The sequence below is a fragment of the Hylaeus anthracinus genome, unplaced genomic scaffold (genome assembly GCF_026225885.1).
Source record: "Hylaeus anthracinus isolate JK02 unplaced genomic scaffold, UHH_iyHylAnth1.0_haploid 12002, whole genome shotgun sequence".
In the NCBI taxonomy this organism is placed as follows: domain Eukaryota; kingdom Metazoa; phylum Arthropoda; class Insecta; order Hymenoptera; family Colletidae; genus Hylaeus; species Hylaeus anthracinus.
The window spans coordinates 2,185,713-2,204,646 of NW_026534349.1; the positions used below are offsets into that span (position 1 = coordinate 2,185,713).

The following is an 18,934-nucleotide window of genomic DNA, read 5'->3' on the forward strand; positions in this document are numbered from 1 at the left end:
AAATTTCCCCTGCTTGTAATTCGACTTTGGAAATTATTTAATAATTTTGTAGAGACTTTAGCAAACAAATTTTTCTTTAAATTCAACCTTGTTTGGGTCAAAGAAGCCTCGAAGAGGCGAACCGATAGCGCAGGGTGGAAAAAGAGAGGCGTCTAGCTCCGCTGCTCTGCATTTCGTTTAATATTCGAGCCGTGGTTTCTTGTGGGCCCTTTACACGCTTTACATACAATACCTACTTTCAGATTAACGGCGCGAAAGTCGTCGGAAAATTATGCGCGCCGGTGGGAGAGGGTGAGAAGTGTCCCCCGCAGACTTTAACTTCGGGCGCCGGGAATAAATTTGAAAGAATGTATTAATCACGGGCCTGGCTGGACGAAATTAACGTCTTAATGAGATTCAGGACGCTTTCCGTGTATCATGAGTTTCTAAAATAACTTATTAGCGATTCCACAACGGTGTTCCCAGGGTCCCTTGGTTTTGATTCTTCTCCGATTGTTCTCTGCTCTCATAGAACCCTGGCAATCTTTTCTTTTAGTCTTTCCAACTCTGCTGGTAAGCTCTGCCCTTAACTTGTTGCTCTCGTTGCCAGGAACGAAGGCACGGCTCTCATTTGAAATGCAAATTTCGATTCATTTTATATTTTATATTCAATCTACTTTCACGAAAAGATTCCAGAATTTAATAATTTATCAAAAATTACCCCATTGTACTCGGGGAACGATAAATTCCCAACCAACGAACTCTGTGGTCTCTGAACTGCATAGGATGTGATTATACGAACCTGTTCCGCTATTGCAGACGTTTACTATCATTCCTCGAAATTCCAATTTTCGGAGCAGAAACCGCTTGGCAACAACCACTCGACGAGGAAACGGATTCAACATGACGAATAAAAAAAAAAAAAAAAAAAAAAAAGAAACAAATAAAAAGAAATCGTTCATTCATTCACGCGTGTCGTTGACAGTTTCCAAATTTTCCGGAGGGAGGGCTCCCTTTTGGCCAGTCGGGATTAACGTCGCAACTGGGTCAGCTGTAGCTCAATATCATCACCCATCGCCATCCGTGAAAGTTGCGGCTCAAGGATTTTATTTATGAGTTTGTTTGCGGCGACCCTCTCGCCGATAAGTGGCCATGGGGCCCTCGTCGAAGCGTGCTTCTGGCAGATTGCAAGCGCGGTTACGGGGTTGAGAGTCCAGGACCAGTTAGCGGAGAAATGGAACGGGGATTGTCCCGATAACTGGTACAAGCATGGTTCTTTATTTACCATAAAATTCACGCGGTGCTCGCGAGCCGCAATGGATTTCAACCGCGGCCAAAATTTTATCACCGTTCGCTATGACAAACTGGCCTGTTACAAACCACCGATACGCAAATACCGCCATGGTTTACGGTTAAGCGAAGGGGAAAAAAGTAGACGATGTATGGTGTGGCGTCGAGACAGTTAGCGATTTAAAACAGATTCACCATTGAAGAGTGGAATAGTGTTTCTCCAAGTTCGCTTCAAAGAATTAACGTCCAATGGCTTAAAAGAGTTTTATTACGAATCGTAATCTACAGAAATATCAAACTGAAAATAAAAAAAAAAAGTTAGAGTAAAAACTTTCACGGCTGGTGGGAAAAAGGTTTATTCTTTACACGATGGGAGTAACACGTGCTCGACCGCAGGTCAGCGTCATTCGAGTTGAAAAACACGGCCGGATGCCGCGCACCGATCCCCGAGATAAAAGCGCGAATAAAGGATCGTTTAACTTCGAATCGAGCGTTTTATCGTGGAAACAACGATGATCGGTCGTCGAGCAGGAAAATCGAAACCCCTGTTTCTTCCAATCGGAAGTTCCTCGTCCATCGACCAGCCCCGTTCTCCGTTCGCGTGAAATCGAATCAGAGATGGGCAAAATTTCACTGCAAAAATAGACGACGAGTAGAACCAACGCCCAACAGTTTCCATCGTAGAGTACTAAATAAATTTACAAAAATATATAGTTAGAAAACTACCTACCCTCGCAGGATGATTTACATGGATTCGATTGCAGTAACCATCCAACATAGCCAACCCCGTAGTCAAACAGGGAGAAAAATAAAAGAAAGAAGAAGTTTCGCCCCCGACTCGAGCCAGCTGCGCGACTCTCCCAACCGCCTCAATTACTCATCGACCCGGTAATTGTACTCGTGGATTATTACTGTCAAGAAAAAAGTTGGTTTCTCCTGGAGCCGCGATTCGACGCAGCTCGGGCACACGTGCATGAAAACATTGTAAAAGGGGAGAGGGTCCCGCGGTAAATGCAGCCTACCCCGACGTATCAATTTACTTGGAAACTAGTTATCCAGCGCTTCCCTTCTGCGCGTATACTTAGCAGATTGCCTACTCGGGCCGCGAGGCGGGTATTCACGAAAACTAGCCCCCCGGTATTAGATCGGGAACGAACGTATTCATATTCATAGGTGTTTCCGCGAATTCCGTGGATTTCGCGATCTTGCACGGATCCAGACACGCACCCGTCCCTCGATCCGCGCTTTTCTCCGCCTACGGGACTCGATAAGTGCACGCTGCCGTGATTCGACGTAATTTCAGCCAAGAACAGCGGGAACGCGAGGGGTGATCGACGGATTCGCGTGCTAGACGCGAGAATTCCGTGCCCTGCGACTTTCGCCTAAGCAGCAAACGTTTCCCGCTCGCTTTCCCACCGTTCGGCTCGCGGGAATAGAGGAGACTCGAAGGGAATCGTGGCTGTGATTAGGCTCTCGCGTGGAGGAACGGATGGGAGCGAGGAATCGTCGAGATTAGGCCCCGGAAGCTCGGAGCGGAGATGGGGCTGAATTCTGTGCGAATAATTGGCGACGAAAGGTCTATCTGTGATGTATATTTTTAATGTTTATTCTATTGTGTTCGATTGGGATTTATTTTTGGAAAATTCTGGAATTTCACGTTCCTGACTGAGAGTTAAGTTTTGCCAGAAGCGATTTTTTAGAAAATTAATTTGCACCTGGAATTTCATTGGAAACAAATGCCTCGTATTGATTTACGGCGAAAGAAGCTCGCACAGAGCAACGTTAATTTTCGTGTAACGCCAGACCGTTCTCCAAATCGTTTCGGATAACGAGTCCGAACGAAGAGCGTAACGAAACAATGAGAATTGCAGAGAATAATGACACGCGGGGCCCTGGAGAGGGGGAGACGTAACCACGAGAAATATCCGAAAATTCGAATCGGGCGTAATGGGATCTTCGAAAGGGAAATAAATGGATCCAATTAACGACGTCGAGGCGCGGGATATTGAAAGTATCGGACGAACTAATTAAAATACACGCGTTGTAGTCCGCCTGGGTCCTTTTAACGTAATGATTTCGATGTTATTCTCCGCGCATATTGAGCTACTCTTCCGCGCTCGAGTCTTCGACGTGGACTAGTCGAATCATTGAAAATGGATGGAACTACGTTGCGGAAATACTTGGTGGTTGTAACGTGGCTTAAGGCATACAAGAATCGAAGGTGGAGTTACATTTACAAATATCTGGACGCAATCTTCGATTTAGGAACCTCGGATCTAATAGGTAGAAAAGAGAAAATATACATGTCGAATTTAGTAACCTCCTCCTTTTCGAAGTCGGTTAAAAAAAGAGTTTCACTGGGTGTTCCTTCTTCGCTCATTTATATAAAATTGTACTAGTCTCTCTTCCAATGCAGTACGTAGTTTGCTACCATGCCAACCCTGAACGTATGACAACGTGCGTTTCCTTTGACCGTGTACCGCGCTCTGCCTACATATGCTACGAAAACAAACTGTTCCTGTCGGTGAGCCGTAGCCCAACGATTTATTCCGCCTTCCCGTGAATTATCGATCTATTTGCAGCTTTCACGACATTTTCTGGCCCGTTTTATTTTCGCTCCCGTTCGTCCTTGGGATTATTTTTTCACCGGAAACGATACCTCGTGTATGTTTCCTCTATCACGCGTACTCTAACAAATTTTCATCCAGATACAAAAGAAATCAATAAAAAATTGTACAAGTTTCGATACGTTAAAAGTTGCAATTTTTGGGAGAGCGAATTCTCCTTCTGAATGTTCGATATTATTTACGTTCCCAGAAATCGTCTAATTTCGACAAACTTTACGATCGGCAGTTAATAATAATCATCCGCGCAGATGCATGCCGTGCACCAGATGATCAATCCGAAATAGACATCAGGAAACTCCTGCGAAATATACAGATTCGTTTAATGTACACTTCGAATTTCATGAAACAAGTAACCAACGGCGACGTTTGTTTATTATTCGTCGAAATCGTCTAACTCCGACATATTTTACGATCGATAAGATCTCAATATTTGTGATACCGCGGAGATAATTGCGTAGAATTCGCGCAGTCCTTGAATCGACGCTCGGCAAGTTTCGAGACAAGAAAGTATGAGCAAATCCTATTTACGTTCGTAGAACTCTTCTATTTTCAGTCCATTTTGCAATCGGAACGTTCCAATTACAAACTGTAGATGGGCCACCAATTCACACGCGGCGTCAACTAAAGCAAGCAAGTGGTATTTATGAACTCGTCCAACACTTGATCCACGGAGATCTTTATACCTCGAACTCTTGAAACGAATACTTCAGAGGCGACCTTGTTTACGTTCGCAGAACTCGTTCGCTCACGACGTACTTTACAATCTCTTTAATGAAATTTGCCAATCGCGGTCGGCATAGATCAGGAATGTAAAACATGCTCTGCGATTCATTCATTTTTTGTCTGACTCGCAGTGTATATTATTTGTATCCACAAATACGCTGTATCGAAAGTACTTGAGAAATAAAGCTGTTTATCTTTTATTCAGTTTGAAACGTATGGGTCTGGATGAGAATTAAAATTCGAAAGAAACAGTGTCGAGCGAACCAGCGATTCCGCGAACAGGGTAGCGAAAATCAGAAGGCAACCGAGTGGAATGAAACGATTTATCTGTCGTTCGTATACAGAGGAGTTCCGGTGTTCCGTGAAAACGCGGGAACGATCGTCGTCAGCCGTCGCCAGATTTATTTGTCTGTCATCGATTATCGAGCCGCTTTGCCTATCGTTATTCCTCATTCCCGCGGAACTCATCCTTGAGTTCGTTTCCTATTCACTGGGAAGCGGATCCGTCGAGGGAATTTCTCCCTCCGTTCGGTTGTAGTTGCTCGAATTTTTTTTTATTTTCAAAGGTATTTGTTCTAGGATTCCTCTTCGAACGTCTACGTGCATCTAACTCCTTTACATTTCAACGGTATCACGTTACCACGTCCATATATCAGTTTCTCTTAGCAGTTATTTTACTTCCCACATACACCTCGTACGATTTTTCCGTACGAGTTTTTCGATATATTATCGTTTAAAATAAATTCTTTCCTTGTTTTTTTTTTTTTTTTTACTCAAAAGAATTCGTAGTTTGTGAAGTAACCCGGTGACAAAACAACAAGGAATTTTTATCGAACGTTTATATATTTTCGCAGTGTTATCGCGAGTGGCATAGTTGCGATACTTTATTCGAAAACACGTTTCCACAAGCAGAAAAGAAAAGCTCGGAGGAATGCGGGATTGGCATTTCTCCATGCTTGATTTAAAAAGATATACAAGACTTTTACATCCCTTTAGACTTAGTGTATCTCTAGATATCACTAGGAAACAGTCCACCTTCGCCTACCACGATAAGGTTACAAAAATATACTCGGAAGTCTGGTATTAGCTGTTTCAATTAGGTCTGACTGGGGTATTAGGTGTTGGGTCTCGGATGTGGCCGACTCAAAGCGATTTTCTCGTCTCGTGATAACAAGCAAGCGGTTCGAAAACACAATAAGCAAAGCACGACAACCTAGCCACGCCACCAAAGTCGTTCACCCTGGTAGCCACAATTTCGCGTAATAGTTTAATCGTTAATGGCCGACTGGTACACGATGCGTGGCTTCGACTTCCGGTTAACGAGCGGCAAAACAGCACGTTCTACGTTTCCCGCGACCCGACGATGAATCGCGCCGCTGCGAACGCACCCGGTTGAATTAAACGTTGTAAAGATAAACCGGCTCGCCATTCAACTGATCGCAACGTTTATTATTGAACACCGCGCATCGGACACGGAGCAACGAGGATACATACTATTTCGAGCGTTTCCAGGTCCGATTTCTTTTCTCGTGCCACTGGGAAAGCTGCAAGTGTGTTTTGTAAATAAAATACGCGTTCCTGCTTGTCACGATTTAGGGAAACATGCTTGTGCAATAAATGAAAGTGTCTCGTTAATTTGTATCAACTTCCGCGGGCTCCGTATGCATTGTAACGTTTATTAGAATAGCGAGCGTCGATATCGTTGCGCTCCTGTCGCAGTCCAAATTTCGTTTAGAGCAAACATGAACGTATGGTGGAAAATATGAATTTATAAACAAATACTTAGCGTTCAGCAGGAAAGGGTTCAAAGAAAGGCTCCCTCAGCTTGAGACGAACGGGTGACTGCACGGAAATTGCCATCGGGTTACAGATACGTTTCGCTGAAAATTATTACAAAGTTTTTAACTTCCTGTTGCAGGAGACATGGAGATCCTGGCGTACTTCTTCGGGCCCATCGGCATCCTCCTTGCAGTGAATCTCCTGTTCTTTGCGGCAACTGCTCGCGAGCTGACGTGCGGCTTGTGGAAGGGTGAATTCGTCAAGAGCACCACGGAAAGGTAAGCGAATCTTTTTATATTAAATATAGCGAAGCCAAGGCAAACAGGCAAACATCGATTGGTTATGTTTCCCACTTATGTACACATTTCGATGAGCAGGAAAAACGTGAAACGCGGATCGGTATATCGTCGCTCTAAATTAAGTTCCGACGCGATTTACCAGCGCGGTTCCTCGAGATTCGCGTCAGTCTTGCCCCGACGTATACGCCTGTTCCGAGCGTATCCGTGAGAGAAAAAGAAATATTTACCTGGTAGCTTCCCGGACGAATTGCCAGATCCGCAAACACGCTCCCCGCACCTCGAGTCTGCGATCCGTTTGACCGTGCATCGCCTTTGCTTCCAGCAAATATTTACCGCCATTTTTTCCATGAACGTTTAACAGCCCGACTCTTTTATAACTTTCGAAAGAAAAGTTCAGAAATGTCGGAGCGAGTTGCCCTGAGGATCTCGCGCGAACCGTGCTCTCTGCAAAAATTTCCCTTTCGAGTCGCGTTTGACTTCGGTTATTTTAATAAACGATTGGCAAAGTAACGCTCGTAAATATGGTTTACAAAGAAGAATTTTAAAGAAGATCTAGAGAGAGATCTAGAGAGAGATCTAGATCACGCCAAGTCTAAGCAACGCTAACACTTTTCTCCGCTGTCCTAAGACTCTTCGTCCCTTTCGGATTCAAGATAGCCCCATATTTGTCCCCAGGCTCAAAATGTTTCAAGTTTACGCCAAATCTCGTCGTTTACGGCTTCTTCCCTAAATCCTTCTCCAACTTCGACCAATCAGATCCAACGAAAGTTCGTGGAAAATACTTCAAGGGTTCCCGTTACATTCCCGTGATACAATCGACAAGTTCGTTTCCTCGAAATCGCGAGGAACTCCGGGGAGAACGATTACCGCGGTTGGCAAACCTGGGGAAACCTTAAACCGCGTTGCGGCGTAGTTAAAGAAGCTCGTTTATTTGGTTCCCGGCGCGGAAGGCGCGCGATATACAGCGATTAACAGGAGCCGAGGAACAGAAACGCTCCAAGCAGTTCCATGCAACGCGATACACACACCGAAGACCGAGGCGAGCCGCTCGCTTTTATTGCCCTGGGCAAACGAGGCTTTATTTCGGCGCGAAGGACGACGCTCGGGGCCGATAAATATCAAGGACGACTGGTTCCATCGCGGCGCGTGATTTTTGATACGCGAGCGTGGACAATCGGGATCACCGAACACGCGCGGCCTCAGGACATCCGCCTCGAAGGGTGTTCACCTCCGAACCTTTCTCTTTGCACGTTATCATTTCAGAAAATTCGTGAAAAACTTTCTGAAATTCTTTTTCTGAGAAACCGTTTCGCTTTGGTACCGGTCCTGTCAATAGTTTCGGGTCCAGCCATCGATTTTATCTAAATGATTTTTCTACATAGGTAACATTAGAAATCGAGACTCTCGCGTTGCTGGTCGTGTTCTTCGAATTCTGTTGCCCCAGCAGCCACCCTCTTCAGGAGTAAAGGACGTCACACCGATATTAACACGCGAGGATACTTTTGATCTGCCAATGTTTTTATTCGTAACGAAACAACGAAATATTTTAATTGTTCTCCACTCCTCGGTTTGGTTAGGCGCTCCGTCGTTTGACGAGCCGCAATTTTTTCGGATATTTATGCCAGCGCACCCGCGCCAGCCTTTTTATAGAGCGAGCGAGAGTCAAAGGAGAATTTATTTTATCACTGCCGCGCCGACAGATATCAGGCATCGAATCGTTATTTTCCATTCGTTCGACTGGGGTCCCTTCGTGCCACCTTTGCTCCCTCGTCCCGCGCTGAAATTGATATTGACGATCTCAATTTGCGATTCTCTTTTCGAGTCGAGCCTCCGCAGTCTCTGTCCGTCTGCACGGGGCTGGAACGCCGCTACGGTAACGGCGGATAAAGATTCTCTCTCGCGCAGCATGCATTCGTTCCTCCAACCCCTATTTTTTTTTTTTTATCCCTATCCGTATATTCGAGGAGCTCTCGTCCTTTTTCATCCGGCGAGCGTTACGCTGATACGAATATTCGACTAAGCGTAAGCGCGTCGCGATGAAAAAATTGTGATTATGCGTGTGCTCTGCTTACGTAGGCGGAAATTAATACCGCGGCTTGATGATACGGATTTGGGACGGGGACTACTGACAGAAATTACTGACAGGATCGTTCGAGAAATCTCTTTGTTAACTATTTTATTCGTTTGTCGTAGAATTCATCGCGGCGTTGGAACATTTCGAACGTCGAAGTAAGGTTATTTATCATGTTCCGGAAGAGAAACGTGAAATTTCGAATCTAGGAAATGTACGAAATAGTGCGTACGCGAATTTCTTAAAAAGTGTCGAAATTTATGACGGATGTTAGTGTAATCGTTCAAGAGCGAGGAGAGTTTATTGACATACGTAGCGTTACTTCGCGGCATTTCGAGCCGTCGGGTCCATCAACAAACACATTATCTTGATGAATTGTTCGAGAGAACTTGTATCCGGTACGATACTTTAGATTGTTTAGGCGGGTCAGGTTCTGTTTAAATTTCCAGAGGTGACCCTCGGTCATTCGACTCGGCTATACTACGAATCGAAAAGAAACTCGACCACCTCTGTACGATAAGAAAATGTACAGTGAATTAGCAACTTCGTTTCTATGGTTGGCACAATCTTCCCCGAGCGGCCGGTGCATTCTTTTAGGATGTACACAAAGAGGTTCATTTATCCGAGGATGACTCAGAATGGTGAACGGTTGCTTGTAAAACAATACGGCTCACCGAGTAACTCATGCTCGAGTATTTTTCAAAGCGCACGCGATTGTATACGACGGGGTCTGCATTGCAGCGAAAAACATGTAGGATCTTTTTTAAGGAGCAGAAATAAATATGGCGGCTTAAAAATAGAAACGGTGCTGATCTCCGTGAAGGTTGACCCGCGGATCTATGTTAACGCGATGTTTTCCTGCGTTCCCGAACCGCTGTGGCTTTTTTCGAGCACGCCGCGCAGAAAGCTACTAAAATATGGCGTCGCGTTGCGTAGGTCGTGCTTTGGGGTTTAGATTCCGTATGGAAATATTTTTAATCTTACGAGAGGGTAGTCCAGAGTATAAATCGATAAAATATGAACTCATTTGGTCCCGACTAATAACGAAAGATTAATTCGCTGTCTAGACAGACACCACTCACGAGGATAATTCGTATTAAGTTTTAAAAATGGAGTTTCGCAGCTTCAAAGAACGAACCTGTGCGAAATCATATCGTTATGGACACCGTGATCCATCGCCCCACGGATATAGAAATCGCAGGAAAGAATTATTCGGGTGCTAATTGCCCAATTAAATAGACTCGGGCGTTTGAATAATCGTCGCAGGAACATTCTACGATAACACACGGCGACAATGTAAGCCCCAAGCACGCGAACGTCGGTAGGAAGCTCCCAGCGTCTCGTTCATTCACAAAGCAGCTCTGAATGACATACCGACTCCGGTTCGCTGGCGATTTAAAAGTTCGGGCTTCGTTGCCGAAATAAACGCGCCACAAATAAAGCTCGGGTCGCTCAAAGAAGCTCCTTTTGAATTACGCTCGGACCAGAGGCGACGAGGTTGTCCGTTAAACGCGAACGTGGTAAAACACGCGCTATAACTGTCAGCTGGATGACGCAGGTCCCTCTGGATGCATGTCGCTGGACGTTTCTATCGAAATCAAAATTTCGAGAATCGAAAAGTCTGCAACTGGTACCAAAGTAACTCGAGTCCCCTTTCTTCGGCGAATAAATGCAACTTTACGTTATTGTGAAAGAAACTTGCTGTAAACTTGCTTATTTGCACTTTAGAGCAATGGTTTCCCTCTGTTGCATTCAACGACGACCAGAAAAGTAAATATGGCGGTCGGCAACCGCACGCAATATTTCAGTATTACGTCGGTTACGTGACGTCCGTATCATTTTCAGACCGTGACCCGCTAATCCCTTCTGGACTGTTACAAATGTACTCGCGTTACCGGCGATGGCGTGTCTCTTACATCCGCGATTCTTTTCTTATCCTAATGGACGGGCCGCAAAAAGTTGATACATCCTCGGCCGTTGCAAACAAGGACGTTCGTTTTATAGCTACGTCTAGACGCAACTGGTCACTACAAAATAAACGTCTGATGTCGCATTATAACGGCGATAACGAGCTCTCTCGAGGGCGTATATCGACGATCCTCGTGCCGTTTCCCCAGTGTTCCTCTCTTCTTTTCTTTTTTTTTTTTTTTTTTTATTACTTCATCCTTCTTTTTTTCCGTTATTAATGTCGTCGATATTTCCCAGTCTCGGCAGACGCTAACAATCCATATCCACCCTTCCATCTCGTTACGTCAATTAACTCGTCGGTGGCTCGGCGATCGATCCTTCTTTCTTTCGGATACTCGCCGACTGGCATTAATTTGAAGCATCGAATAAAAATACTCGCGGCTGTCTGCCGCGAATCATTTTCCTTCGCTCTTGTCGTGTTCCTCCCCCACGCGCGTTCCGCGATTTCGTTTCCACGCGTTCGTTACTCCGCGATGACGTCTCCGACGTTTTGCTTTTCTTTTATACTCGTGTACTCGTGTACCATTGCTGTTCTGCGTGGGAATTTGTTTTTCGAGACCTACCGCCTCTCTCTGTTTCACGCGTCAGTCATTTTCTGACACGCGGCACGTACCTTTTTCTGAGCAGCTGGGCCGGAAGCGCTGAAATATTCTTCTAAAAAGAAACACGCGATGAATGGGCACTTGCATTAACCCGGAATACTAACTTACGGTTGTGATATTTCAAATATCATATTTGAGGTGGAACGTTAACAATTATTCAGCTGTGTTCAATTCCAATGGATTCAAACATTTGTTCCCTGCCCTTTTCGAATCGCGAGGATTTCTCTACTTTAGAATACACTAGGTTAAACGCCAGAGCAGGTCACAGAGACCTCAGTCGAATCCAAGATGGTGTTAGATAAGAATGGGAACCGAATTTCGTATATTTAAAGATGATTCTGGCTCCTTTGTCATCGACGTCTCTCGTCGACAAAGCCGATTTCACGGCTCTGGTTCGGTCCTCTTCTTTACAACCTTCCTTCAGCTCCTGTCTTCTTCGAAGGGGTATTCGTGATTCTTTCGTGCAGCTGTTCGCAGGTGATCGACCGTGTGTTTTCATTCCTCGGCTCTGTACCTCTCGTTCTCGTTCATTCAACAATATTAAACTTGTCCATTTCACAATTCAAATTATAATTTTACCCAATGATTACCGGGTCCCTCTTCTACTTTCCATTGTTTCGATTCGTTCCACGGGGTCCTACATGATTGCCCCGATGAATTTTTCAGTACGAATGAAACTTTGATTCGAAAATAATAACATGCGTGCCCCGCCGCACGATTCGCTGCGCATGAAACTGGATCAATAATAAAAAAGAGCCTCCATCATTTATAGTTGCATATCGGCAATATTTCCATTAGACTTCGATTATGCCGCCAACGGTCTGTGTTTGATTTTATCAGCGACGCGATACGATTCCGATTGGTTCCGGATTTTCGCGACGCGAGCGAACTGTAAATAATATTATCGCGCTGTTTCTGTTTAAATTGATCGGGCGGATGAATAAAACGAAGTTAGAAATATTCATCCATAGTTAATGCCGTTGAATGTCCGTTGATGATTCTTTGCATCCCGGTGGACCGAATGCAACGAATCAACTGCTAATTTAGAAAGAGAATTATAGTATCGAATGTATTCAATCGATACAAGTAAAATTCATGGCTTCGGTGTATTAGCGACTAGCGAGTGAAGAACTCTAGTTGGTACGAAAATGAGTTTAGTTCTGAACGTTTCATTTCTTTTCAAGAATGTTAACGTGTAACCTACGACTACGCGTTCAGAGATGAGACAACTCAGGTTTCTGGCAAGTGGGTACGGAAACGGATGAAGGGAAAGAGGGTCGGGAGACTCGTGTTGCCGTAATTTCGCGACACGACACCGTAACGAGCTGCGAATATTCTGCCGGAACGTATTAATAATGCTTTGACTTCGACCACAATGCGATGCATACATTACGTTAGCAGCGCACCGTGTCATGCCCGAACAAACGGATACGTTTGCGGGGCTGATTTATGCACGTCGTAATTGAACGCCGTGCTAATTGAATCGGGGTGGTTTTTGTCGCCGGAAATTCGTTGAGTTTCCCGCGATGCTCGATAACGGGACGTTACCACTGAATGGACCACGTTTTTCCTACTGAAAAGAACCCATCGTTGTTGCCAGTTTCCATTTGTAGTCGCTGTAAACGAACCAGTTTCGATTCAATTTCATTTAGCTGCTTTATTTATTTTATAAATGTAACTGTAAGTTACCGGAACTGTAAGTTTCCGTGCAAGTCTTTGTTAAATTCTATTAGAAAAGGTACGAAATTGTTCTTATTATAAAAATTGAAAATTATATCTAGCGTATAAATTATCAATTATTATAAAGAAATATATGGAGACAAGTACACGTAATAGATTTGGCGAGGACTTGCCCAATGTCTTCCTGCGATACAAAATTGGTGATAAATGGAGCCGTTAAACTGGATTCATGGGGGTATCGAAAAGAACATTAAGACAAACCGTAGGAAGACCTAACCGAATTCCCTCCGACCAATTGAGACTATTCATAGCACCGTTTCGCGAACTTTTTTAATCACGGACCATGTTTCATCTCCCACTGTATTTACGGAACGTTCGCATTCTTTTGCGGCCATTTGGATGTTAAAATGAGAAAAGTTTAATCGGTACTCGAACCAATTTTATTTTTCAAAATGAATCCGGAATAATGCGCCCCTTAAATTCGATTGAAACTCAAAACAGCACAATGTATCTAAGGCAAACGTGAATCCACTTTAACGTTTAGTGTACTTCATCGATACAATTAATAGTAATAGAAGTAGCGTTGGTATCTATAAAAAAGCCTTACTCTAACACGGTTATGTACGCTCGTGGTTGCATTTGCGTAGGTCAATTCCAATATTTGGCTCTACCTATCAATGTAAACAACACTCATAATCAAAGGTAAAATCAAATCTGTATCAAGCTCATGATTTATTAGCGGTCGATTTTAATGGAGATCATTTCCCCTTGCTCCCAAATTCACCGCCCACCAGTTAAATTAACGAAAGAAACTGGTTTCTGTTTCAGAGCTGCTCTGGGTCGAATCTGCATGAAGCTAGTAGTGGTGATGGGAATTACTTGGGTGGCCGACGTGATCTCATGGGTAGTCGGCGGACCTCAATACATCTGGTACTTCACCGACTTGATAAACGCCTTCCAAGGCGTGCTGATCTTCGCGGTGGTTGGCTGCCAGCCCCAGGTACGCGCAGCGTTGAAGAGGATCTGCAACAGGAATCCCAGAACCAACGCTGGGAGGCAGGGCAACGGGCTGAGCACCACCAGCCACGGGATGCCCAGCATGGGCGACAGCGTCACTCAGAATCCAAGCACGAAGACTGCTCCGTTAGAAACCATCTGCTAAACAACGTCGTCGAGTTGCCTTTATTGAACGACTCTGTGGTCCGTCAGCTAAGTCCACAAACAAGGGATTAACGAAACACGTTGGACGGGGCACGGACTTACTCGAAGGGGATCGATTCGAAGATCCTTCGCGCGAAACTTCTTCGGACCAGAGGTTTCTTCGATTGCTTTGGTTCAGGAAGTGGACAGGACACCGTATACGAATCAACGTGCTCATCGGAGCGTAGCGAAGTCTAGACGCCGTGATGGCGACGGTAGGTCGAGGAAACTGGGATTTCCTAGTTTCTGGTGAATACTCAGCACCTCGGTTTCATCCTGTGACAGAAACGCTTTCAAAGACTTTTTGCACCGTGAACTCGAGCCAATGATACGTCGCTGCTCGATCAACGGAAGCTTCCTCGCTTGCTTGGCTCGGGAAGTGTACACTGTATACGAAACAACTGAACATTCGCATGTATGCATAGAGACGAGTAGACACCAAGCTCGTGGCGGTGCAACGAGGAAACTGGGATTATCCAGTTCCTCTGGTGACTGTTCAACACCCCGCGAGAGCTACCTCGTTCTTGCTCCGTGAACTTCGACCAGAACTGTTATCATTCAGACACGACAGGTCTGAAGAATTGCGAATCACTGATTTACGATCGTAGATTATCCACGATCACTGTTTATTCTGACATTTGTGAGTGATTGTTATGAAAGTACCTACGAAGTAACTGCAAAGTAATGACTGACCAACTCTACACTGTATACGAAGCAACTGAACGTTGTCGCTTAGGCGTGGAGAAGACCAGACGCCGAGGTAGCGACGTCAGATCTAGCAATCAGGGATTTGCCAGTTTCTGGTGACTGGGTTCATCGCCAGAAACTTCACGAGAGACCATTTATCCGTCTGTAACAGAAACGCTTTTAGAGAGTTCTCGATAGCTCTGCTACCCTCTGCTATTCTAATGGTCGCCAATCTCAAGGCTACCATGACCTTCGACCTAAAATCCCCCATCCCTCGGGTAATCTAATAGAGGTGGGCAAAACTATATCCAAGGTAACGAATAGAATTCAAGTATGTGTCTGTTCGTAATATAATTTAATTTTATAACTCGAACTTCAGTTTTTATTCAAATAACAAATACACCTAATATCTATTCGAGTCACGAGCAAAGGATGCCTTACTTTTTACTCGTTACTCGCTAGATATATCTAGGCAAGTGATTCGCCCACCTCTAGGCCGAGGTCTGCGTCAGAAGGTCGTCGACCTTGACGCCAGAAAGTTCCCAGCAAGAATCCGTTGCGCTGCTCGCCGCAGACGAGCGTCCCCGTGGACCAGGCACCGGAGCAAACGGTACCAACAGAGCCTGTCACTTTGAATAGTTCATTGTCTCGGTAGAACACAATGGTAGCGCAGAGAAAACAACGCGAAGCGACAAATATTCATAGAGGCTCGTCATGGTTCGAGCCTCCATGGGGAAATCCCTCCCTTCCGTTCCATCGCGGTTCGGGTTTGGGTTCGAATCCTACTCTGAACTCTGCGCCGTCGAGGTGTCGGTCTTGATATCCTGGTGTCAGCGATGAGCAAAATTCTATTCGAACAACAAAAATACAGCGTAAGTCTTGTTTTATTAGCCACATTTTTAGCGAAGTGGTTTATATACAGTGAACGTCGCTAAAGTAGCCAGCGAAGATAACAAATTTTGCTCATCCCTGTCCAAGCTCATCCGAGTATAGCAACGGTGCATATTCGTTGCAAGGGAAATAGAGCCGAAAGATGACAGACGCGACGCGCAGTCAAACGCAGCTGGCCGATCGGTTATTTATAAACGAGAATTTAACGAGACGATGCCCGGCCGATACGAGACGCTACTTTGTTCGAATTGTTATTAATAAACGGCGCCAGGCACCGGCGAGGTCGTTCGGGGGTGAATTTTTCGCGTTGCGATCCCTGTCGGTGTTAAATATCGAGCAACGATCCTGAGATGATTAAAATCTCTGGTAACCCTTTCCGTTTGCTTTTATGCAACGACTCGGCTCTTCCACGCCGTAGCTCGTTTAATTTGTTCGTCATTTTAGACACAGAGAAAAAGTTAGAGGGACCAGGTAAGGACCACAAAATTCGAGATAAATCTGGGATATGTTCGCGTATGAGTTTGCGACCTCACAGTCACGGTAAGTTGTTGAGGGAGTGAGGAGAAATCGGAACAACCTTGACCCGCGTTCACAATCATCGAACACACGAATGGATGATCAATTAATTCCTCGCATTCTTCCTAGCATCGCCCCAGCTTCATTATTCATCGGGCATGCTCGGAGCCGCGAGCAATCGCACTTCAATTTCCTTTAGCATAAATTTGCATCGGCATCAACTTTCTTTAACATAAATTTGCTGGCTGCAATCTTGGTTCCTATTAGCGCGCGGCATTAGGATTCTTTTTTTTGTTTTTAATTTCGAAGATTATTGCTCGCAGAATGTAAACCCTACAATCATCCGGGTACAAGCGCGTGTTTAATTAAATGTAATATAGCCTGGTACAAGCGTGCGATTAATCCCTTGACGACAGACCTGACAAATGATCCACAGTGTGTGGGTTAACATTCCAATAATGAAATAAGGTTTGAATTTATTATGTAGATCGTTTTAGGAAAAATTCCAATTTTATTTAAAATTTCGCGTAAGCAGTTTACTTTTAAACTCGTTTAAAACACCTGTCCTTAAAGAGTCAATTATCTTTGTTAAACGTCTCTACTTTGCGTTTGGGTTCTCTACAATTTTCAGTCTGGTACGATAGTTATGTATAATGAACCCCTGGAGTCCTTAGATTTAATAAAAATATTAGACGCACAACTGTGCCAGACCATACTATAGTTTTAAATTAGTTTTGCACCAGTAGCCTCGTCAACGACCGCATCGATTCTCGTTACTCGCCATGCATTTTTCACATTTAAACAAAACTACTAAAAATTCTTGTCTCGAAACGAAGGTTCGGATTATCGAGAACAATCTTAGGTTCTCGTCGTTTTTATACAAACGATTTCATGTATCTGGCGAGGACCTCATCCGATAAAAACCCACCTTCTCCATTTGTTCTACATATTCCAAAACTCGTTTTCAAACATGGGAGGGTGAAAGATTGAACGCCCTCGTTACGTCGCGTGGCCGTCAGCAACTAATTTTCCCGATTGTGGAAAGTAGCGAAACTCGTGGGAAAGTATACGTATATCCGCAATGCCAAAAACCGATTTTAATGACTAGATTTAAAACAAAGCAATAGACTTTCATAGACGCTGTCGCAATTACTCTCGGTAGGGCCCTCGCGATCATGTGGGTCCTTTCAACTCAAGCACAACGAAGTATCGTTCACGTAGCTCTGTTTAGGATTAGGGAACCTTCTTTTTGTACTTTGTAATACCACGGAATCCTGCGATTTTTACGCGGAAAACGCACAGGTGCAGACGCCGTTCGATCGAACGATGAGTAATAAGCAGCGAGGCGATTCTTCTTTCTTGATGGATTTTTTTCCGTTATTTTTTTGTATTTTTTTCATTACGCGAGTCACGCTCTCGCGAAGTCATACGTAGGTAGGTCAGGGCATAATCGGACGACAACTCGTGACAATACGCTCTAGGAATTCAATGCCTTCTGAAATGCCTTCCAAATGTGGTGTTCAACGTGCCGAATTGTATACAATGGGGAACGAGATGGAGACCCCGATGAAATCTCCTCGGTTCTCGCAACGCGTGCGATCTACGCGCAGGATTGCTATTAATCCAATCATTCTAGATTGAAACATTATGGAAATACTTTTTGTGAAGCTCATTTTCTGCATAAAAATCAGTCTTTAGAAATATGTAGAATATAACGTATAATAGACGGGAAGTCAGTTTTTTCATAGATAGCTTTAAAACTACCGGATTTTGTATAATAGTCGTTACTACTAAAAATGTAGATATGGAGATTTTCTATGAAAAAGATGGCTCGAGTCTTTTTCGTATAATTAGTAGTTTATGCGTAACTAGATGAGAGTCCAGAGAATGGGCTTCATAAAAATATTTTTATAATCGAATCTAAAGTGACTGGAGTACGTTTTTCCTGGGCCATTTTCGGTGTGACTTCCGTTGACGTTCGCCGACAGATTCATTTGCTTTCGTGCCGATGAATTAATCACGGTCACCTGCTGGCAACAATCGATTCGCGCCAACATCCTTGTACTCGTTGCTTTACAAAAAATTTGACCTCATCGAAAGAACAGAAAAAGTCTTTCGCGAGAGAATTTTTATTATTTTTTTTTTTTTAATTCACAGTATATTACGAGAAAATCTCCCGTTGATTTCTAGATCAGTGGCCACGTCATCGGAAGTCATCGGTGGGATCGCATGCACCGCGTAAAACAAAAAAACCGTCTTACGTCCACGTAGAGTTAGATACCTCGCACTCGAGTTTGATATTTCATTAGAACCACACGTACGCGCGCGTAGTCGCCGACGCGTTAGACAGGAGTAGAGTAATAATCGTCGTTGTTTCTTCAGGTGCATCCAGGAGACAGAGCCGCGCACCCATCGCTCATGGTACCCGAAACCGTCTGACTCTCGCTCGAAGATACGCCTAACTGTTCCAGAAATACAGATCTGCTTTCTGCCACGAGATGATATCTGACCCACATGGAGGTGTAGATGTAGGATGATCTTTCACAACTCTCCGTAGTCGGCACCTGTCTAAGTAAAAATTTGTGATACCTTTTGAACGATGTGTGAGAGATACATCTGTTG

General features: G+C 44.4%; 1 protein-coding gene across 1 annotated transcript in view; it reads left to right on the top strand.

Annotated features, from left to right (window-relative positions):
• Positions 1–17,278, top strand: part of LOC128891559 (probable G-protein coupled receptor Mth-like 1) — a 136,459-nt gene extending 119,181 nt beyond the window's left edge. The window contains exons 6-7 of the mRNA XM_054151133.1: positions 6,538–6,676; positions 13,847–17,278. Of these exons, the coding sequence (XP_054007108.1) occupies positions 6,538–6,676; positions 13,847–14,180 (473 nt within the window). The 3' untranslated portion in view covers positions 14,181–17,278. The remainder of the gene's footprint in view (positions 1–6,537; positions 6,677–13,846) is intronic.
• Positions 17,279–18,934: the final 1,656 nt, after the last annotated feature.